General features: G+C 36.8%; 1 protein-coding gene across 6 annotated transcripts in view; it reads left to right on the forward strand.

The window, feature by feature from the left end:
- Window positions 1–357: 357 nt before the first annotated feature.
- The window catches only part of LOC127622948 (nectin-1-like), a 331,151-nt gene continuing 306,527 nt past the window's right edge, over window positions 358–24,981 (forward strand). The window contains exon 1 of one of the 6 annotated variants that reach the window (XM_052097141.1): window positions 358–1,293. In XM_052097141.1, coding sequence (XP_051953101.1) covers window positions 1,239–1,293 — 55 coding nt within the window. In that variant the 5' untranslated portion in view covers window positions 358–1,238. The remainder of the gene's footprint in view (window positions 1,294–24,981) is intronic. The other 5 variants (XM_052097142.1, XM_052097143.1, XM_052097145.1 and 2 more) reach the window with 5 other exon arrangements.

The raw sequence follows: 24,981 nt of genomic DNA on the forward strand, positions 1-24,981 counted from the left end.
CTGTCCAACCAGAAATGTGTGAAATAGTCAGGACAGTTAATAAACGATTAAAGTGCGAAACTTCCATATATTGGGCATCAGAGAAAAGTTCAAATCTTTAGACTTAAAACAGCAAAGTCCCTTTACATTTGAAAAGTATCCAGTGTTACTGTAAGGTTTTGTCTATGACAAAACAAGGCGTTTGAGCGATAAAGTTCTTCCTGTCAACCTTTCAGCTCAGAAACGACGATATCAAGTTTTTACCTTGCTGTTCTGTCATGTAGAACATCTCAATACGCGTCGTTTCTTATCGTGTCAGTGACTTTCTACCTGTCCGTCACAGTTAACTTGACGCAATGGCGCCAAAATCCTCCTCCTCGCGCTTCACAAGAGTAGAAGCCCCGCCTTTTTCAGACGTCACCCTGATTCGGATCTCTGCTCACGCTTGTGTCTGATACGGTACAACAGTTCAGGTTGTGGCAGCATTGCGTAAAGTCCTTGAAACCCCGGGATTGTTGCTGCTTACTGGAGAATCAATAACATTTATCGGGAAACAACTGCTCGGTGTGAAAAACGAACGGATGTCAGGTCCGTTCCAACGTCTACAACACCCCTCAAAAATAATCTGATAATCCCCAGACTCCCAAATTGAGGGAACCGACCGGGACCGCAGGGACTCATTCTGGTTACTTCTGCGCAAAAGTGCAGAAGAATCGTATTGCGGAGCAAAAGGATTAGATGCGAAAAACGCCCAGTAATTCAGGGTGCTGTTGTTAAAGCCTCTGTTTTTGGGGACTTGTCGTTGAGGCATCAAACAGGAGGGGGTTGAACAATCGAACTGGATTGAACGTTCGGGATGCGTCTGTTATAGCGGGATCCATTGAACCGAAAACTGCTGTCTTCTGAACTTATCCGCTTCTTATCCGTCTCTCCCCCCTCGTCGAGCGGGTTCTCGCGACTTTTCAGACTGCAGAGTCCGACAGAGAGTCGCACTACTCAATGAGCATCTGTTCGCAATTACACGGGCTTTGGATGTGATCTAGATACCTGGCTGCACTCAACTCTTCTGTCTGCACATTCTCGCTTTTATCACGCAGCAACCACAAACCACACCGTTAAGTGCAGTTTTATTAACAGTTGAACGAAAGCACACTGTATCCTCGTCGATTTATTGTGAACTGGTGGACTGAAGGAGATTCTGTAGAAGTTGCATGAATTGCCGGATCGCTCGTTGCAGATCGGATATTTGACGCAAGGCGATGGCGATGTTGGCGAATATTTGGATACTCCTGCTGGTCGCTTTAAACGCTCCAGGTAAGTCCGTTCAGGATATCAAAGTTCAGTCTATGACAGTTCGTAAGGTGGAAAGTGTTTGCCAATCAAATGAACCACAAGGCGTTTTTAAACAACTCAACACACGTATTTATGCATGGCATACTGTGTTAACTTAAACTCGACCCTATGTTGTACATTTGGTCACACTGATGATAAATGTGCGCAAACTGGATACATGAAAACATGAGATGCAGGCAGATGGCGACAATGTTGCTGAGCTGGATGATATTGCATCCCGTTTATTGGAAATATATTGGAAAGCTCAGGTAATACTTTATTTCGGGGATAGACAGATGGATGAATTAATTTAAACAGATAAAGAGCACTCACTTTTGCATATAAAAGTCAAAAATTATTTATTTTTTATTTGGCAGCGTCATACGTTGACAGATGTCAAATGAGTAACGAGACGGATCAGGTAAACCATTGTGATGAAGCATTGACATTAAAGGGATAATTCACCCAAACATTTAAATTCTCTACTCACCCTCATCATGTCATCCCAGATGTGTACGGCTTTCTTTATTCTGCAGAACACAAATAAATATTTTTAATAAATAATATTTCAGCTCTGTTGGTACAATGCAAGTTAATGTTGGGCAGAACTTTGAAGGTTCAAAAAGCACATAAATACAGCATAAACATAATCCATAAAACTACAGTGGTGTAATCAATGCGTTCAGAAGCGATATGATAGGTGTGGATGAGCAACATCCTTTTTCATGTCCTTTTTTTTACTATAAATCTCCACTTTCTGCTTCTATTGTTTTTGTTGTTGTTTTTTGTTGTTGGTTTTTGTAATTCACACTCTTCGTGCATATTGCCACTTACTGGGCGGTGCTTGTCAAAGGTGTATATTTATAGTAAACAAAAGACTTAAATGTTGATCAGTCTCTCACCCACACCAATTATATTGCTTCTGAAGATTTGGATATAACCACAGAATTACTTTTATGGTGGCTTTATGTGCTTTTTGGAGCTTTAACGTTTTGGTCACCATTCACTTGCATTGTGAGGACCTACAGAGCTGAGATATTCTTCTAAATAATCTTAATTTGTGTTCTGCAGAAGACAGAAATTCATACACATCTGGAGTGAGAAAAATGTAATTTTTGGGTGAACTATCCCTTTAAGTTACATTTCAGGAGTGCTTAAAGGAACTCACAGTTTTCTTTATGCAAACCGGTAGTGTGAAGTGTTTACATTTACATTTTGAGGCAAAACGCAAACAGTAATAAAGAAAATATAAGTAAATACATGTGCAAACACATATATGTATATTGTAATAAAAAAATGTCTCAACATGACAGTTATTCTTGTAAGGATCAACTAATGCTGGCAATTCATTAGGTCTATACTGTTCCACGGTGCAACAGTGTTGTTTTGTAGTCAAGAATGGGTTATAATGGGTTTGAATAAATTGGGTTTGAATAAATTAATAGAATATTGATTGTCAGATTAAAGCAGCAGATTGCTTTGTTTGTGAGTGATATATGGGTGTGACCCCTCTGTGAGGATTAGAAAGGCTGCCTTCCCTCATTGATGTTTATCTTCTCTACCTGACTTCTTTTAAGAGCCCATCTTCCTGTAAAACAAATACATCACATACGTGACACAATAACCCGATTCAGGTATACATTTCCCTTTTAACTGCATCCGGATTCTTTATCAGCAAGACAGTCCAACTCATGTGCTTTCCCCAGAGATTTGAACAGTAGTACATATTGGCCCTGTGTTAGGTGTCTTTTAATAAACTGCTCTGAGAGTATATTTTCCAATCAATACTGCTCCGCTGACCTCTAATGTTGTAAACAAACTGTCTGATGTATTTGGCTGGTCTTCGAGCTCTTCCCAGACCTGCCCCCACTGGATCAGGAGTATAAAAAAAAAAAAAAAAAAAAGCTAAGCCAGTCAAAGCAGCTGTGCGGGGTCAACTGAGTGAAAGGCCTACGTGATAACCCATGCACTTCCTGTCATTGGTTGATTTCTGCTTTGCTTTTATCATCTCCCTTTTTCATTCTTAATTGATAGAGACATAAACTTGATGGAAATGTTGTGCATGAATGATTCAAACCTTCAAGAGCAAACATCTTACGGATCTTTTGCGTTTCAATACAGTGCTGCTTTTTAGACCATTTCAATAAAGCGTTTGCTAGGCTTAAAAATTACCAAGCTCTTCAAGATTTATTTTATAATTTTTTTTTCCTTTTAGATTTTATCATTACTTTTACTTAGTATTTTCATATAGGAATACATGACATTGTATACAGTTGAAAATAACTTTGCTTGAACATGTTGGTCTTTAACTTTTGGCATGAATCCAAAGAATCTTATTGCACCACACAGAGATCTTGATCCTGTATAGATATCACATGCCATGTTATTCATTAAAAATACATTGTTTATGCCTAAGCAAAGTTGTTGATGGTTGCAAAAGGGTTGGTTTAGTTTGCTTAAGCTTACAGTATTAAAAAATATCAGCAATTTGAGCATTTATTCCCATGGGTGAGGAATCACTTCAGAAAGAATTCAATGACTAGCATTTCACACCATTAGCAGTCACTGAGCAAAATATTTAACCTTCTTGACTTTAGTCAAATACATTAAACTGTTAATTTCTGTGCAGGCTGTTATTTATGACTTCAAAGTCATGTTAAATAAAATTTTAGCACAATTAATGGTGGGAGAGGTTATGAGAATTAATTTAGCCGAGATCTCCAAGCAGACAAACCAAACCAGACCCTGTTAACAAGCTTTCTACACTACGGACACATTGCAGATCAAGTGATAACTGATATACCCACAAGCCAAGCATATAAAATGCATCCTTTTTGTGCTTGTTAGACACTTGCATAGCAATTAACAGTTGGAGTAAGGGTCTTAAAAGACATCTGGTTATTTTTTCTCTTTCTCTTCATGAGGCAAAGCAATCACTCAAAAATCAACTCTTCAGAGCTGGCGATGTAGCCCTTCCTCTCTATGTTCTCAAATTTGTTTATGTGTTCAGGGGCAATTCACAATATACAGTTTTGGAGAAAATTCAGAGACCGCTGCAAAATTATCAGTTTCTCTGGATTTACTAGTAGGTTTGAGTTAGAGCTTGACCGATATGGAATTTTTGAGACTGATACCGATTTTAGAGGGAAAAATTCACCGATTACAGATATGGTGGCCTATATAGTTAAGTTTTGAGCTGGAATAAAGACCTTTTCTATGTGGGTTGTTTACCGATTTTGCACCGATATGACTATGCAAAAGTAAATGTGTTAAATGAGAAGGCTGCTTTCTTAAACAAATATTTTTATCAAAAAATATTTGACATTATAAATATACATTTTTTTAAACGAACACTGAGAAAAAATAACGAATAGATAAAAATACACTAAATAGCTTTATAAACATCAGTACTGACAGTATTACATCAGTCAGTTGCTGACCATTCAAATAAAGAATAAATAAAAAATCTAATAAATAGCTAAACAATGTTATATATACTTTATAGAATACATCTGAAATGTAAAGTTTACTCAAACACATACCTATAAATGGTAAAACCAAAGAAATTGATAATTTTGCAGTAATCTCTTAATTTTTTCCAGCGCTGTGTGCATTGTAACAGTATTAGCCTAAAGCTAAATTTCAACTGTAGTCCCTGGGCGGCAGTTTACAGTACCATCCTATAAAAGCAACGTGTACTCACAAATAAACATTAAAATAATAGCAAAAATTACCCTAATTAAAAAATACAACTTTACATAATACAAATATAAAAAACAAAAACAAACAAACACGCACATAGCTCAAACTACATACATTTTAAATCACAATAAATCAACATTAATACATCAATCATACAAAATTTATTTAGTGAGCACATAACATGTTTTTTTTTTCAGCCATGTTTTAACACCTAATTTAAACATTTTTAATGTACTACACTAATAGTTCTCGGAAGACAATTCCAATATTCTTCTGCTTTAACTGAAAAGGCTGATCTTACACATTTTTATTAACTATATTTAATGTAACAATCACCTCTTGAAGAAGACCTAGTCAGCATTGTAGCTGTTGTATCATGCATTACAAACTGAGGTGATGTGCCGCACGTTATGTCAGAACACTTAAAGGGGCATTTCACCCAAAAATAAAAATTCTCATTTACTCACACTCAAGCACTCCCAGATGTGAAGGGCTACAGACTATGACTAAAATGGTTGTAAATGCGATGAAAAAGAATGAACTGGAACAATAATTAAAACATTTGTTTTAAACAACAGTCTGGCTGTATGCGTTCATATACAGTATGTATACTATCTATCTATATTTATATATAGCTTTTGTACACAACTATTCATTTATGCTCAAGAAGACAACACACTAATATATGCATATTATACTTTATGTAAATATCTGTAATGTAGATTCTATATTACATGTACATATAGAGCAGTAATAATTAAAATGGCTCCTAATTTATTCATTTTTTTTATCTGGAGCCCTGATGTATGACTTTCTTTCTTCAGCAGCACACAAATGAAGATTTTTAGAAGAAAATTTCAGCTCTGTAGGTCCTCACAATGCAAGTGAATGTGTGCAACATTTTGAAGCTCCAAAATGCACATAAACACAACATAAAAGTGATTCATAAGACTCCAGTGGTTAAATCCATGTCTTCTGAATTGATATGATATGTGTGGGTTAGTCCTTCTTTTGGGCAGGGAGGAAAGTTTATGGTGCAAACTGACTTAAATATTGATCTGTTTCTCACCAACACCTATCATATCATTTCAGAATATATCGATTTAACCACTGAAATAATATAGATTACTTTTATGTTGACTTTATATACATTTTGGAGCTTCAAAATTTTGGCTTTTCCACAGCACAGGTTTTCCACTGTGGATAGTACCTGGTACATGTTACTTTTTTTAGTACCACCTCGGTCGAGGTTCCAAGCGAGCCTAGCCGACACTAAATGTGACATCAAAACCCTGCAGATCACTGATTGGTCAGAGAGAATCGTCACTACCGGCGTCACTATATTTGCGACACTGGACATAAACCCGCTAGTTTTAAAATTAGCAACAGCAATACCAGTATCATTTGTTCACATTACTTTTGAATCGTAAAAAGAAATGGCTGTGCGCAAAACCACGCCGTGGTCAATAAATGGTGCAGAAATTCCTCTCATTAGTGTCGAAACAAACAACGCAAAACAGGAAGTGTCTCACCTTTTGGCTGCTCACAGCTACCAACGGACCTACCAACAGTGTAGGGAAAAGTTAAAAAAACTTAAGTGATTACAGAACATCAAATTCAAACAGAAGAAAGTGGAAGTGGTTCGACCAAATGGATGCTATCTATGGCAGTAGACCGGCGAACAATGGACTCGGCCATGGTGTTATTGGAGTCCATGATGGAGGATGGTATGTTTTGTTACATTAACTCTATATTCTGCTTGAAAGCTTCACTTTATTTAGTTGACCAGCAACTGGAAAGCTTGCTTCTAAAACAACCAGGCCAATTTAACTCTTACAATTGTGTAAAATCACCATGCAACAACTGCTTCATGCAGCACAATGAGCTAGTAGCTAACAGCTAGTGGTCGTGTTATTGTTTATGGTCAGTAATGTTTGTGTGGCGCATTTAAGATGATATCGCTGCCGTAGAGGCTGCGCAACTATGCCAATCAGCCTATAATCCTACCTACGTTGAGACGGCACTAAACTGCAGTGGAAAAGCAAGCTCAGAAATGTAAAGCGAGCGGAGTTGAGTTGAACCGTAACGTGCAGTGGAAAAATGCCATTGCATTGTATGGACCAACAAAGCTGAGATATTGTTCTAAAAATCTTTGTTTGTGTTCTGGAGATGAAAGAAAGTCTTACACATCTGGGATGGCACGAGGGTGAATAAATGATGAGATAATTTTTTATTTTTGGGTGAACTATCCCTTTAATGATGCCAGGAAGCTGAGTGATATAAAGAAGCTTATTTAATTATTTGGATGCAGCTCTTCTTTTACTCACTGATGCTGTGATTCAGCACCCGAAGCTCCTTATTGAAAAGCATGGACTGAACTGCCATAGTTTAATAGGATCTGCTCAGAGACAGCAAGATTCATGCTCCCTTTTTTGCAGAGTAGGAACCCGCCAGACTAATCTATTAATAGGGCAATTTGCAAACTGTTGGAGGAATCTCTCGGGTGTGCTGATCTATTGATAATGCCTGAAATGGCTCTGCAACAGGCCAGATCGTTCAATGGATCAATGCTTTATTAACTTGGCCTGCTTTATTTTTCGAAGGAAGTTCATTCAGAGGTCTACTTAATTCAATGCTTTTCCTCCTGGAGCACGAAAAATTCCCGCCTGCTGTCATTTGTAACGTGTAAAGTGAATTTTGGTAACACATGTTGTGAATATATGGACTGTGATGCCACATATTTGTGTTCTAATTCCCCTTGTTCTTCTAAAAACTCAAGGATGGGTAAATCTTCTTAGAAGAGAGATTCAGAGAGAATTATTTGCTAAATTTCATTCAACATTGCAAATCAGAATAAATGGAAGTGGAGAGTAATGGAATGCTCTGTGCCTATTGAAAGTGATAACATGACTTACAGCTATCCGTATAAGAGGCCAAACAGATGGTATATGGGCAATTTCTTCTAACCTCCAGATTTTTTTTGGCAAATCTACATTGATGTGTAAATCGTTATTTTTTCCGGTGACATCGTTCATTGCATTACTTTTTATTAATGGAATGGAAAGCTTTGAAGCATTCATCATGGTTAAGTAGTATTTCATGGAAGACTCTATATACTTTATTACTTCCACCACAAACATAAATTTAAATAAGAGGTAGGGCTGTCATGTTTATGAAATTTGATTAACGATTAATTGTCAAACAATTAATTGCAATTATTATTGCTTTTGGAACTCATTAAAAATATATTTTAATATATATATATATATATATATATATATATATATATATATATATATATATATATATATATATAATATGAAATATATATTTTTTTATTATATTGACATTATATAAAATTACTGCTCTTCTTGAAATCCACGGTGTAGCTATGTGACCCTCGGAGTTCAACTGAATGACACATAAATGCACCATTGATGGCATTTATATATTTGCTTAAAATCCCCTTATTTTGGCATTTAAATGTGACTGGAAATTAAAGTGCACAATAATCACGGGTATCTCAAATAAATTTAATAATCGTGACTGGCCTACTAAGAGGAATGTTTCAAGGTTAAATACCCAACAAAAGTGCCATGTTTATTTGTGTTGGAATCAAGTGGGTTTATCGGGGATATAAAAATAGTTTAGTGCACAAAATTACTTTTGACATGTTTCTAAACCACTTTCATTTACTTCTTGAAATAAAATTTGCTTTTTAAATGTGTTTATGTACAGAATGTTTTTATGCCCATTTATAATATCTGGCACAGCAGATGTTTTTCTGAAATACTTTTGGATGATTGACACAGTTACAAATGGCAAGTTTCAGCATGTCCAGCAGTTGTTGAAAAATCAAGAACTAATTTAATAAAAATTTTTTAGGGGTGTGTTAGTATATTTCATTTTGATCTAAATGGATAATGCTTCTCAATATGATGGTATCTCTACCGTACATTAAAGTCAACATAAAATGTCTTTTGCAACCCTTGAGTTGCATTTCTTAATGACACAATATATTCAAAGAGAGAGAAAAAAATATCCATTGCGAATTGATTGGATTATGAGAAGTGGTCTCTATTTGACAGGTCATTGAAAAGTTGGGCTTGGTGACGTCAGCCAAAAAGGAAAGTCAGCTGAGGTGTGACAACCAGTTACATTTTCATGAAAGATTACATTTATTTATTATTATTGTGTTTTTGAATGTGCGCCACGGAATCATTCACAATAAGACCTGTATGTATTAAGAAAGTAAATAGGATCAATACTGATCATATTGACTCTAATATTACCAATTAGAATGTCATGGGATGAAAAGAAAACCTGGCTAACTTCGTTGCCCATGAGTCCCCTTTCCAGCAAACACGATAGCTGATTCAGTGCATTGTGTTCTTTGATCAGAAAGTCTTGCCTGATTTGTGTGGAGATGATCCTCTGGTTCATGTAAAAGGTCAGGGATTAGTTTCCTGGCTGAAGGAATCATGTTGGAATTTAGTTTGAAGTGGTACAATCAAGAGAGAGAGAAGAACATCTTGTGACCCCCCTTTCGTGTATTGATTAACCCATTGAATGTGAAAGCCACATTTGAGTGGCCATTTTAATTTGTGAGTTTTGCCAATGTGCTGTGATGAGCAATATCAGAAAGCCTGGGGTCTTTCACAGAAGTGTACAAATGTGTAAACGTGTTCTGTGAGAAAAAAGATGGTGTCGCTTCTGCGAAATCTCTGCTCACTTTTACGTCAAATGTGTTTACTACTCTTTTCTTTATGTGCAAAGACATGATTTTGGCCATACACTTTTAGGTCAAAGAGTGAGCCTAATAATGTCAGCCCTCTTTTGAAGCTTTAAGTGATATACAAGCTGTTTTGACCCCCACAATAAATGGTTTAACTGGCAAACAAGTGTGCGTGGGTGTAAAACCATCACTTGTTCTACCCCACCCATGAGAAACGGGTAAATTCAGACATATGGTGAACACTCCTCAATTGTGTTTCCAAATGTTCCATTGCATTGAAAATCTGTTTTATTCTCAAGGACAATCTTATATTACTTTCGCATTGGGTTACTTTGTCACGAGTCCCATTTCATTTTTCAAATAATTTGAATAGAATAAAGAAAGTATATAATTAAGCAGAACAGAAGTGGTTAAGGTAAGTTCCAGCCAAAGCACCTGATTTAAGACAATAGGAGTTGCAGTCAAGCGCTCAGGCCATTTAACACTTTTAACTGCTTTTCTTTGAAGGCATTTAATAATGTAGTGCATTAAAGAGCCAGTTTGTATTTTATTGATTTCATTTGTTAATATGCCCATTCATTGAATTGGGGGTTTGTCTTGCATTTTAAATAGAGTAAAGATGGCAGTTCTCTTACCATATTGTTTTATTGATTTATTTATCTACTAGAATTAGAGAATTGTGTTCTTCCATGTTATACATTATACAAACTGTTGTTGTATTTCATATGAAGTGGCCTTGTTCAGTTTTTATTCAGCATTCATGGTCCTGTACTGAAATGTAATTATCAAGTGTTTCTGTTTGCTGGAGTCCTGAAATTCAGTCAAAAACTTGGCAAAGACGTAGACGGTTTTCCAAATCCTAGTTCCAGGTACGTCACTTATGAGTAGCGCTAGACCGATATATCAGCTTGGCTGATTAATGCACTGATATTATTCAATTTTGTGATTATCAGCATCGACTGATAACTGTGTTAGGGTTAGGGCACTTTCCCTTCTGTCAGTTCTAAAATTAATTTATTTCGTGAATTTTTACTTTTAAGTTTTAGTGAATTTGAGTAAATATTGTATAAAATAGGCATTCATTTTAATTTCAAAATGTTGTACATCTTCTTTACTGTTGATAATTGCATTATTTATATTGGCAATCAGCCATGCTTCTCTTTAGATAACGGCATCTGTATCGGCCAATGAAAAACCCATATCGGTCGACCACTACATATGAGGTTCAATTTCAGTTAGGATGCTGCCGTAGGACATGTCCACACAAATTTGAAAACGCCGCTATCCATTTTTGATGTCATTGTTTTCCAAAAAGCGGTACTAGAGAGCATTTTTTTGTGTTTATGGTTGAGGAAATCGCAATTCCAGTGTGGATAAGAGCTGTAAATGTAGCAAAATCAATGCGTTTCAATCAAAGATATAGCTGTATCTGAAGGCCACAATCTAGGTGCATGCAGTAGATATCAGTCCGGCTCATTAGCTGTTGGATCAGAGCAACTGTGACTATTGTTATTTGGACAAATATAGAGATTTTAATTACTTCAACATAAAACAAAGTGAGGAGAGATTCACAGGTAAGTTTTTGATTCCACACCTCCTCATCAAGCTGGAATGATCCAACGGATCTGCCCAGCCATTCCTGAAATTAACAGCGTGGAAAGCTATTAACGTGAACCTTCCACAGTGTTACTCAAGATGAAATTGGCTGTGCCACAAGAGAAGCAGCATTTTTAATCTACTTGACTTCAGTGAGCAGAATAAACTTTCTGCACTAATGCCAGATATTGCAAAACACATCACTATTGATAGTTAAAAAATACAATCCCCCCATAGATACTGTATGCTATTTTTTTTACTATACTTTTTTACAGCTGTATATCCGTGGCACTATTTAAACTTTGATAAAGACATGACTTTCATTCCCATAGAGACCAACAAATCAACAAACAGAGTTTCAAATCAACACTATACAGGCATACAATTTTAGCTAGCCCTCTATCCAACACTTGGAAGGAAACATAAGTAAACTAATTTGGTTAATAATTCCATTTTTATGTTCCCTTATCTCGTTCTGAACCCTGATGTTTTCTTTCTTCCGTGGAACACAATTTATTTTCCTATTAAAATCAACGTTAGGTTTATGATTTGAGTAAGGGGTTAGACTTTGTAGTTAGGCTTAGGGGTTAAACTTCTAGGGAAATAGTTATAATAACATTGTTTCGTTGGTTTGTTTATTTTCTTATATGGGTGTAGATGTTGCACATTTTTGTACGAGCCAGCTGGAACAATTTCTTACTATCTCATACTATTATTACGACTTGTTATGAGATGGCATGGAAAAATCAAAAATCAGACACCAAACAGAAAACTATATTTTACTCTGCACACTGTGACGCAGATGGGCTCTTCCAGTGTAGACCGCTGCGTTAATTATCACTGACACGGACATAATTTAGTTTTGATGTATCTCACTGATTATTCAAAAATATGCATTACTACATTGCTTGTAATATATAAAACATGTTTGGGTTGAATTTAAAAATAACTATATTTTTATATACCGCTGCTGTGATATACAATTACTCATACTGTGATCTAAGATTATGGTCATATGCAGAGGTGAGGTTTGGAGGTTCTTTTAGACTTCCTGTCATTATAAATCAAGGATAAGCCGTCCATCCTACCTTACTTCCTTTATGATTTCTCCTTAATTGTCTATGCTTTATTGTGTTTTATGAGGATCAGGGTGGGATGGGATAGGTCTGTGTGGTATACTCACCCATATAGATCATTGCCTCTTAAGCAGGTTAAAGTGATTTTCCAGACTCCAAATCCTATCTGAGTTGGATTAGACATTTTGGGGGAATGAATACTTGGATGAGCATCAACCACAAAAAAATGCATTTATTCAGACTGTGAATTTGTCTAGCACTGAAATGTAATCCAAGTAATTACTTAGCAGCATGCAAACTTGATTCGGCAAAATTTGAATAATTTTGCTTTCAGACAGTCTCCTCTGTTGTGTTTACTCATCAGGCTTGTTACTTATTAGTGCTTACCATGTGAAAGAGGTACTTGTATCCACTGCAGACAGAAAGTAATTCAATTAATCACCCTAATTATCAGTTTCATAATATTTATTGTATCCAACATTTGACGTTTGTTTGCGTTGTTTACTTATGGCCAAAAAAAAAAACAATTCTCTTGATTATCCCATCACAATTTTAAGATATTTTGAGAAAATTGGCCTGTTCACAGTGAGATTCACAAAATTAGCCCTCTACTTTAAAAAATACTTCTCAAATGTTTGTGCTGATTAAGAAAAAATTGCTAATGAAAAAAAAAACACACAAATAAATAAATAAAAATAATATGTATTAATCAGTATTGTTATCTTGTTTTCCAGTACAAAAAAGTAATTAGGCCTACTTGAGAAAAAAAATGCATTAGATAATAAGACTTTTTTTTTCCAGAGAATATAACATTTATCTTTTTTTTGGTTTAGTTTTTTAGCATAAATAAATAAAAAAATAAGATAAAGGTCTTTGCCAATAAGCATTAGAGAAATGTACTGTCTTAGATGTATTCTCTGCAAACAAGTCTTATTAAATTACACAATTTTACTTCTCAAATCTTGTTTTATGGATGTTTAGATGTTTGGACTGGAAGACAAGACAACATACTAAATGGAATTTTGTCATTAATTAAATTATTTTCTGCAGTGTTGGTGATCTAAATGTGTCTTTTATTGCTGTGCAGAGACATGTTCTTATTTGAAGTGAATCTTTTGAAAACCAAACACCAGATGAAAAAGGATAATAAAGGAGGATGTTGATCAGAAGCAGGTGTATACCAAAGGGACGGGGAGCTTGTATGGCTGAAAGAAAGAAAAAAAAACTGCGGAACTCATTAGCCAAACATTAATAAGTGCTGCTTAACCCCAAGAGGTCAGAAGCAGGCCAGGAAAAAAGTATTTTATTGTGTGTCTTTTGTCTATATGTCTGTCCTCTTTAGAGAAAGAGTCGTAACTGTCAGACAGTGAAATAGTGCACTGCATTTGGCGGGGGCCGTTCACAAGATGGAGTTGTGCTGTTTAAGTGATTTTACAGACATTTGGGTTGTACGGTTAAACATTAGCATGCAGATGAGAGCCCTATGCAGTTGCCCTAGTGTGGCTGAGTTCATTCCATACTGGTCTAATGCGTGGAAAGCACGCCCCGAGCAGGAGGAATAGCCCAAATAAAATAAAATACCCTTAAGGACTAATGCTAGCAACTCCCGTAGACTGCTAAAGCAGCATTTGATCCACTGGTTGAAGTTTTCAAAGAACTGCACTTTTTTTTCTGCACTGTGGGAATTTTGATGCAAGTACAATTTCTTTTTTTTCCTTTCTTTTTTTTTTATGACCATAGACCATAAACATAATTTTTTGGCTTCTGTACCATTATGAAGCCCCACCCCTTTTCCTTTGGCTGGACAAACGGATAGTCCCACCCCAAGCGCACATCAGTGGTTGAGCATAAGCAGTGTTGGACGTTTGGTAGTACCACAGAGGCAGTTTTTACACTATTAGGGTGAATCGGCCAACAAATGTGTCTATGCATTCAACTGGAAGAAAAAAATAATTTTAACAATGCAAGTTACACTCATCACATTTAATACGCGGGTGTCATTACTTGCTTTTAATTCAAGCCAGAAATCTTCCAGAGAAGTCTCATGATATAGTAAATTGTTATACCTAAATTGTAGTTACCTATTTCTATGCAAACGCTTAATTTGTCACATTTGCAAGACACTTCCACATCTGTTTTAGTGGTGCACGTTTAGCTGGTGCTGTGCTGCTCGATCTAGATGTGGTGTAACCGCTCGATGGTGAATTAAACATGAGTGAAAGCTCCTGATCTAAATAATGAAGTGGATGTGACAGGGCCGTGTGTTTCTCCGCTGCACAACTGACTGCACAAATAACGCTAAAACTGGAGTAAGTGCTAAATTAACAAATGCATTTGCGCTCATGCGTACACATGCATCCTCTTGTCTCTGTTTGCAGAGGGTCTTTAGTTAGAATTGGGAAGTGTGTTAGAGTCAGTTTGACATTACAATGACACGGCTGCTGTTTTGAAACAGCGAGGTTCTGAAACAGTTGTGTTCCTATTGAGCTGCCTACATAGGCAGAACTTCAAGGCATCATAGGTGTGCCTCCAGACACATAGGCTGCACCAAAAAGCAACTCAGTTAACCTATGCTGCATTTTAAGATGCCATATGCTGCATTGTTTTGGCCAAATTCTAAACTAAACTAACAAACGAATAAATACATATGGCAAAATAAAAATTAATTATAAAGTATAGTTGTGTGCTGCATATTTTTATCTTTATATTTATTTTTTGTGCTGCATACATACTGTATGTATTTTATGCTTATTAGAATTACATTGTTAGCTTAGCAACATGCTAATGTCATACTCATTTGGAATCAGTTGTGAGTGCAGTCTCCTGATGGCTGACCAGATACCTTTGCCTATGCATTTTTAATTTTTAAAGAGTTTAATGTTGTTAGCTTAGCAACATGCTAATGCCAAAGTCTATTGGAATCAGTTGTGAGTTGAGGCTCCTGTGTGCATCACTTATGAACTTAGGAAGTTCCATCTTGGTTAGGATGCTGCTTTAGATGATAGCTACCTCTAGACATTAGACATCAAGGCAACTCAGTAGATTTTGGAACAAATCTTGTGCTGGAAACATTTTGCTTCAGCATTTTTGCGAGTATGTGACTTCTTTGTGCAGAACGTATTTGCCAGTGTACACCTGTGAATTTATCAGTGCTAATGCATGCAACACTGCTACTCACACCTGTTTTCCTGGTGCATGATCACAGGCACCCATCCCTCCTCATCCATCCCATAGTGCCAGTGTGAGGATCGCAAATGGAGTTCTTGTTTTATCTGTAGAGCGCAGCTGCAATTTTCTGCTTCAAACCCTTGAAATCCTGTTCTGATTTGAGTCAAAATGCCTGAATCGGCCGACTAGAGAAAAGAATAAATCAATAAACGGGAGCCAATCGTGCTTGTGCTGTTCTGATTTTGTATTAATCTGATTTGCCAATTCTCATCTCGATTTAGAGATTACATGGTTAATCCACCCATCCTCCCACCCTTGCTTTTCCATTCACTGAACAGAGAACTTGGCTGTAAAACTGCAGTGTTTTCCTCCTCCCTTGCATTCTCTGTTAGTTTCGTTTTCTTTTTGGCCACATTTACATCTGGTATTAACATCCATCTTGGGTGATCTGGTCACAAAGGTGTAAATTTGGGGTGAATACAGGTGTAAATTGGTACTAATCTCTTTTGTGATCAAATCACTCAAACCAGATTCAGAGGTGGTTTGACCACATTGTAATTGTAATTAAAAAATGCCAATTTGTTGTTATTGAACAATATCAAAGTTTGATATATCAAAGTCACTTTTTGTGCCTTTTCAACATGTAATACCACACTTACGTAGTGAGTGATGTACATAGTCACAAAATCAGAGATCCTCCCATCAAAGAAACCCGATCACAGGAGGGGCATTTAAATACCAATTTAAAATACGATCTGTCTCACCTGACCACTTGTGATCAGATCTCCCAAGACGGATGTTAATACCAGGTGTAAACAGTGCCATTCCCTCCTTTATAGTTGCCATGTTTCCCATTGGCTCAACTTAGTAAGATTCCTTATTTAAATGGTATTCTCTCTCCATTCCTACTTTCTTTCTGTCTTTCTTTCTCGATCAAGTGTCTCTCTGTGTGGACAAGTAAGTCTGAACTTGCTTAGTCGCATGGGAGGGGGTGCAGGGCCACCTGTGGCTAGCAATTGACAAATCTAGACCACCACATCCTGCTGTCATGTTTTTAAAAAATAATAAAAAAAATATCATAGACAATATTTTTGTTCCATGACTGAAAATCCTCATTCATGCTGCCAGCATAATGACATAGCAGATTAAATTAATTGAAAAATGGTTACACAGCAAGCTATTAATTGCGTAATTTGAAATTGATTTAAACATCTGAAAAATTGTCTGACAGTACAAACTAACATAGGGAGGCATGATGTATCTGTGACCGATATTACCCAATGTATTTATTTATCTATTACTATTTGCATTGAACTGATGAATAGGCTTTTAAACAGATAATCGTATTTTTTATTTAATTTAAAAAGTTTGCTCTTTTGCCAGATTTTAAAAGAAATAAACAATTATCAATAATTTCTTCTAATGTTGTAAAACAACAAAAAGTCCAAATTTCTGTATCAGTGCATACATATAACACACACACTATATATATATATATATGTATGTATATATATATATATATATATATATATATATATATATATATATATATATATATATACACACACAGTAGTACTGTGCAAGATGTTTCACTAAAACATTTGTCTTTAGATGATTATTTATATCTTCAGGTTTAGTGCGTCAATAGTAAAAATACATTTTAGACTCACAAACATTATTTTTGCAAATAGGAAAGATTAGAATAGAGGAACAGGGTGCTCTGCAAGAGATGGCATTGCCCCTACAGAGCCCCCCATTGAACATCGAGTCAGTATGGGATGCATGAAGAGACAGAAACAATTGAGACAGCCTAAATAGATTGAAGAACTGTGGTAAATTCTTCAAGAATCTTTGTACATCCTATCTGCCAACAACCAAGAAAAACTGTATCCAGATGTACCTAGGATAATTGGGGCTGTTTTAAAGGAATAGGTGGACACACCAAATATTGAATTACCGTAATTTCCGGACTATTGAGCGCACCTGAATATAAGCCGCACCCACTGAATTTTTAAAAAATTATTATTTTGAACATAAATAAGCCGCACCTGTCTATAAGCCGCAGGTGCCGACCGGTTCATTGAAACAAATTAACTTTACACAGGCTTTAACGAAACACGGCTTGTAACAAAAATAAATAGGCTTTAACGAAACACGGCTTGTAACAAAAATAAATAAGCTTTAACGAAACACAGTGTGGCAGCGGGGGCGTAGTCAAGCGCCCGTCCGGGAGAGAAAAGCGGTAAGGGCACTTACATCAGGTGCTGAAAACTGTCACACTGGTGCCAGTGTGACAGTTTTCCCAAGAAGGACACGTGAAACAGGGCACTTGATGTTCCACGTAAGGCTTTTAATGGCCACAGCAATGTTTACAATCAATTTTATAAAGTTTCTCGATTCTTGGTCTTCTATGCGCCAACACTAGACCGACGTGTGTCTGTCTGTCACTCACTCACTCTCTCACTCACTCACTCACACTCTCTCTGCTGCCTTTTTATGCCGCTCTCCCCACGCTTACTGAAATTAGACACAGGTGTTAGACATTACCGCTTTTCTCTCCCGGACGGGCGCTTGACCACGCCCCCGCTGCCACACACGGCTTGTAACAAAAAATAAATAAATTGCAGTAAACAGTAGCCTAGCAAGAAAGTCATTGGTCACTGTCTTCCGCCTCTTGTGCACATGAAACCACTGAAGTCATCTCCTTCGGTGTCAGAGTTGAATAGCCTCAGCTTTAGTTGTCTTTTTGCACTGAGTCAATTCCTCACGCTGCTGTTTCCAACGTCTCCCGTGCAGCAGCTCTATTTCCTTTTCCAACAGCCAGATCAATCGCCTTCAACTTGAAAGCTGCATCATATGCATTTCTCCGTGTCTTGAGGGTGACAAAATGACTACCGTAATCAGAATGATGGGAAGTTTGAGCGCGCTCGATTTAATCTAAACCGTAAACAATAAAGTTGTTTTACCTTAATCCGTTCGGCAATTTCATTGGTCTAATGAAAGCTTCATGCCGCCAAAAAACTGAGCACGTCCCAGAATGTTTTTTGTTTTTTTTAAATAAAATTTGAAAGCGGGAAAAATCCATATATTAGCCGCATCGTTGTTTAAGCCGTGAGGTTCAAAGCGTGGGAAAAAATTTGCGGCTTATAGTATGGAAATTACGGTAGCTTTTTTATGTTTACTGGACTTTGTATGAAAACTATTTATAGCATTATTTTTGAATATATATATATATATATATATATATATATGAAGTGAGAATACAAGACAAGTTTGTCATTAAGACAAATTTTTTAATCATTCCACAGATTTCATATTAGCTATAGATTTGGCAAGTCATTTAGGACATATACTTTGAGCATGTCACAAGTAATTTTCGAACAATTGTTTACAGACAGATTGTTTCACTTTTAATTGGCTAAATCACAATTCCAGTGGGTCAGAAGTTTACATACACTAAGTTAACTGCCTTTAAGCTGCTTGGAAAATTATGTCAAGCCTTTATTTAAATCCTTCTGATTGATGAATTGGCTAATTGGAGCCAATTGAAGGTGTAACTGTGGATGTATTTTAAGGCCTACTTTCAAACTCAGTGCCTCTTTGCTTGAAATCATGGGAAAATCAAAAGAAATCAGCCAAAACCTCAGAAAGACAATTGTGGACCTCCACAAGCCTGGTTCATCCTTGGGAGCAATTTCCAAATGCATGAAGGTACCACGTTCATCTGTACAACCAACAGTACCCAAGTATAAACACCAAAGGACCACACAGCCATCATATCACTCAGGAAGGAGACGCATTCTGTCACCTAGAGATTAATGTAGTTTGGTGAAAAAAATGCAAGTCAATCCCAGAACAACAGCAAAGATCTTTGTTAAGATGCTGGAGGAAAGTTTTAGACAAGTATCTATATCCACAGTAAAACGAGTCCTATATTGACATAACCTGAAATGATGCTCAGCAAGGAAGAAGCCACTGCTCCAAAACTGGGATAAAAAAGCAAGACTACAGTTTGCAAGTGCACATGGGGACGAAGATCTTACTTTTTAGAGACATGTCCTCTGGTCTGATGAAACAAAAATGAACTGTTTGGCCATAATGAACATTATGTTTGGAGGAAAAGGTGAGGCTTGCAGGCCGAAGAACACATCCCAACCGTGAAGCATGGGGGTGGCAGCATTGTGTTGTGGGCAGTGTTGTATAAAGTATCCATTTGTCATACTTGAGTAAAAGTAAAGATACCTTCATGGAAATTGACTCAAGTAAAGATTAAAGTAACTCATGTGAAAAGACTTATGGAAAAGTAACTGATATTAAATGTACTTAAGTAGAAAAAGTATAGGTAAATTGCATAAATTACGGAACAGTTCATTAAACCCATGGCAACTTATTTGATTGATGGTGCTCATGATTTACTTGCCTTCATGCCATCCCAGATATGTATGACTTTCTTTCATCTGCAGAATGCAAACAAAGATTTTTTTAGAATATTTCAGCTCTATAAGTTAATTCAATGCAAGTGATGGTGGCCAGACCTTTCAAGCTACAAAAAGCACATTAAGGGAGCATAAAGTTATCCATACTACTACAGTGGTTAAATCCATATCCTCTGAAGCAATTCAGTTGGTTTGGGATGAAAACAAACCAAACTGTAACTAATTTTCACTGTATATCTTGCCATTGCAATCTCTAGGCACGATCTTGATTTCAAGATTGATTTTACTTTCTAGTGCTTGATGCATGTGCAGAGCCTTAAGTTGCGCTATAGGAAGTGTAATTGAACTTGAAATCCTGATCGCCAAGAAATTTTATAAAAATGTATAGTTGAAAAAGGAGTTATATTTTGGTCTATTCTCACCCCAAAACCAATTTGATCTGTTCAGAAGACATTGATGAAACCACTGGAGCTTTAAATGTCTGACCACCATTCACTTACATTGAATTGACCTACATAACAGCAATATTGTTATACATATTTGTTTGAATCAAAAAGTCATAAACATCTTGGATCGAATGAGGGTGAGAAAATAATGAGAGAATTTTCATTTTTAACTGAACCACCATAAGGACAACAAGTCAAGGTATTGGAGTGGCCATCACAAAGCCCTGACCTCAATCTGATTATACATTTGTGGGCAGATCTGAAAAAGCGTTTGCGAACAAGGAGGCCTACAAACCTGACTCAGTTACACCAGTTCTGTCTGGAGGAATGGGCCAAACTTCCAGCATCTTATTGCGAGAGGCTTGTGGAAGGCTACCCAACATGTTTAACCATTTAAATGCAGTGCTACCAAATATTAACAAAGTGTATGTAAACTTCTGACCCACTGGGAATGTGATGAAAGAAATAAAAGATGAAATAAATCATTCTCTCAACTATTATTCTGACATTTCACATTCTTAAAATAAAGTAGTGATCCTAACTGACCTTAGATGGGGAATGTTTTCTACGATTAAATGTCAGGAAAACTGAGTTTAAATGTATTTAGCTAAGGTGGAGAGAGAGAGAGAGAGAGAGAGAGAGACAGACAGACAGACACAGAGTCAGAGTCAATCCAATTCCTATAAAGTAAGGGTTTATGCCGAGTCTTTATTAAGCCTAACACTTCATGGGCTCCAGTTGAAAAAAATGTGCGTTGTGCTGAGAGGCATCAAGTAGGGGTAATGGTGTCAGGGTAGAAAAGTGAGGTGGTTAGTCAAAGCACTGATCTGGGATTGAGGGATTGGATAATTTCAGACGTTTGGTAAAAATCCCATGTATGCATGTGAAATAAAATAGATCAGTTTCTCAGACACACACACACACACACACACACACACACATGGCCATTCTGACTGAAGAAGTCAATTTACAACAGACAGCTGGGCTGATGTGTTTCTATTAAAGAGACTTGGACTGGCGATTACTGGCCTGAGCAAACGTGTCACTCAGGGGAATAGAGAGGAGGAATTCTGTGAATATGGCCCGAACATTTCTCTCTCCTGTCACCTCGGGGAGAGTAAATCTGAAGATCTTCAGTTGGATGTGTTTTAGAGTATTTGTGAAGGGAAGAATATCTGAAGGCATACTTGAGATATTTAAGGAACGGATCACCCAAAGGTGAAATTTCTATGTTTAATCAGTATTAAATTAGAACTGTATAATGTATAGCAATTCATGTTATTTTTTTTAGATATACCTAAAAATACATTATATTATATTATTATAATAAAATATAATGGTGATGTCAATCATGTTTTATGTTGATCTTCTTGCAATTTAGCAACTTTACACAAACCGTCTCCTTTCTCACCTGGATTTTCTTCAAAAATTCACCTTTTGTGTTCCGTAGAAGAAAGGAAGTCTTTTGGGTTTGGAAAAACATGAGATGCATAAATGATGACAGAGTTTTTATTTTTGGGTGAACTATTTATTTAATGCCATGATGGTGTCTATTCAAGTTTATTCTATTCTCTCTCTCTCTCTCTCTCTCTCTCTCTCTTTATGAATAGTATGGATAGTTGGCGAAAGACAGAGAGGGCATGATAGTAAACAAAAGATATTTTGTAAGATGAAAAGTTTCCCTTTCTAATGAGTTATGCTGGTTAAGCCTTACTTGTTTGATATTCCAGGCTGCAGCCTCTTCAGGAGCACAGACCATGCTTCAAAGCTACAGCCTGTTGGTGAAAGGGAGGGAAAGGGAGGGGGTATTGGATCTGTTTTAGAAACACATACACAGGTTAAGTTATCCTGCCTGACAGCGTGCAATGCTTCCACTGTGGCCCACTGCCTGCCTCTAAGACCTTGATTTAGACAAGCGCTTGGATAGACCCACCTGAGATCTTGGCCAGCTCCAACCATTCTGAAGTTCCAAACCAGCTACTGATTGAGATGTAAAATTTTGGGGTAAAGGAAAATAATAATATATGTTTATCCTCTATTAGCTACCATGGACTGTTTATTGAAAGGCTGTCTTTTTTTTGCATTACCTGCTCCGACTTATGCTTATGCTGAAATTGTTATGATTGTCTGGGCAGGTAGTAATATAGATAGAGTTGCATGATTAAAGAAGAAGATAAACCGAGACATGGCCTGCTGTTTGGCATTGATCTTGTGCTGGCCTGCCAGGCTCTGATGCTAAATGCAGTCTGATATCGATTCACCAGTTTCAGGCATGGCTGCGTGGATCTGTGTTGCTGGTACATTTAGATAGGGAAACAAATCAGGTAAAATTCACACACACACCCACCACTGTCATGGAGAGATCGGTTGGGCGGATTCACTAAGAACCACTAACAGAATCGGGTGTACTTTACTTGTACTGTAAAGTAGTGCTCCACTACTGCGATCCAGGCACACGAATTGGCTCTTTAAAATGCCGTAAGTGCACTTGTCTAGCCCACGCAGCAGAATATATACTATATGATATTTGGCAATCATATGATAATTTAGTAACCTTCTGCTGCCATGACGAATAGAAATAGATTAGAATAGAAAGATTAATTCTGTGTAGCACAACATTAATTACTCAGTCAAATTAAAATGCACTTGAACACCACTTTTTAATTAAAACATTTTTTTGTGCATCAATAGGCAATGAATAGGAAATGTACTTTGAATGCTTCTTTGATCAAATTCTGTTTAGAGCCATGTTAAATACAGTCAATAGAAAACGTACACCAACACTTCTTTCGATAAAATTCTTTTTAGCGAAATGTTAATTACATAATCAAAATAAAATGATCAAATAAAATGTACCCCAAATCATTTTGATAAAATTAGTTTTAGTGCAACTTTAATTACGCAATAAATAGAAAATGTATTCAAACACTTCTTTTTGATAACATTTTGTTAGCGGCTATTTGCACAAGGCACATAGCCCTGACTTTTGTGAATAAGGCACATTCTGTAAGCCTTATTTGTGAAGAAAGGAGGCATGTTTGTGCTGAAAAGAATGACAGTTACTAAATTTAAATAGGCCATTGAGATTAAATATTGCATGCAATAGTGGCTCAACTGTTTAGAGAATTCACCTTTGCTCGTGTCACTGGGTAGATGATTCACATTACAGTGCACCTTATTGAGTCTGAGTTTCAGGACAGGTGTCAATGTGTGTGTCTGAGTGGCAGAAGGAATTAAAAAAAAAAAAACAACAGAAAAAAAGGATAGACAAGGTTATAGATTTTATTATCTCATGTGGTTGAGGGTGAGAGAGAGAGAGAGAGAGAGAGAGAGAGAGAGAGAGGTGAGAAAAAGTGATAAGGGAAGAAAATTCTGTTTAGATATCATCATGGCCACACTTATTAGGAGACTGCAGGTATGTTAAACAGCATAGATCATTGGCCCAACACAGCCATTAAACACTGACCTGCCCCAGGCAGTTCTTACCTTTGGCCCAGGGGCATCTCTTTTGTGTATCCTGCTGTCTCACCTGCAACAGGGTGTGGCTCCTTTCTATCACAATAATAGTGCTTGTACCTAGTGGTCTCAGACAGCAGTTTGCATTGACATTAAAGACCTTGAAATCTGATCTTGTGGATAATTTTATTGAAAGTTGAGTGTATGATGGGTAAATACACTAAAGGGTAAAATTCCCCCATGGAAGAGCAAGTAGCATTCATTGCATTGTTTGAGTCACATTGACTCATGTTTGTTTTTGAAGTTAGTAATCCGTAGTATTAAAATATATGTGTTCAAATATGAACCAAAGGAGTAATATGTGCCGAAGGTCAAGCAAGATGTAACATGTTGAGATGCATCAAGGATGGTTTTACTTGGTATGATTTGGTAAATAAAAAGGTAGAATGTGGAAGTCAGTATATGGTTTTAATACCGAGAGGGCTGATACCAATGGTCAGTATAATCCTATAACATATTTGACAACAAAATTTACAGTATTATCAATCATTGACAGGGCTGTTGGTAGATTTTGCAGTGGATACAGTCATTGGCCAATCCCAATAATCTCAAAATAGGCAAATGTTTAATTGGCTTGGTTATATGTTGATGGGTCATATGTTCTGAATTATTGTGGATGGCATGATGTAGTGGTAAGGTTTAGGGTTGTTAACCCTGAATATAAGTGGATCAATCCCTGCAAGAAGCAAGCCATGATTATCCATTACTACTATGTCCTAATGCAGTGAACCAGGTCCCTGGTTGCTCCAAGGGGATTGTCCCTGCAACAAGTTCTTTTAGTGGTGACATTGTGTGAAAGTCTTTAAAACATTGTCCAGAACAATTAGGAATCTACATTCATGCATTGTGTCTGCACAGTAGAGCTGCCAGGTTTAGTGCCTCTCCTTTGGAAAACAATACATCCTCCTCCATCGCTCTTTCACCTTATTCTCACGGTGAATCCACCCTTACCCCTCCCTTCCCACCTCCTTGGAGCCACTGCCAGGAGAGCTGAA

This window comes from Xyrauchen texanus, chromosome 29 (genome assembly GCF_025860055.1).
Source record: "Xyrauchen texanus isolate HMW12.3.18 chromosome 29, RBS_HiC_50CHRs, whole genome shotgun sequence".
Taxonomy (NCBI): domain Eukaryota; kingdom Metazoa; phylum Chordata; class Actinopteri; order Cypriniformes; family Catostomidae; genus Xyrauchen; species Xyrauchen texanus.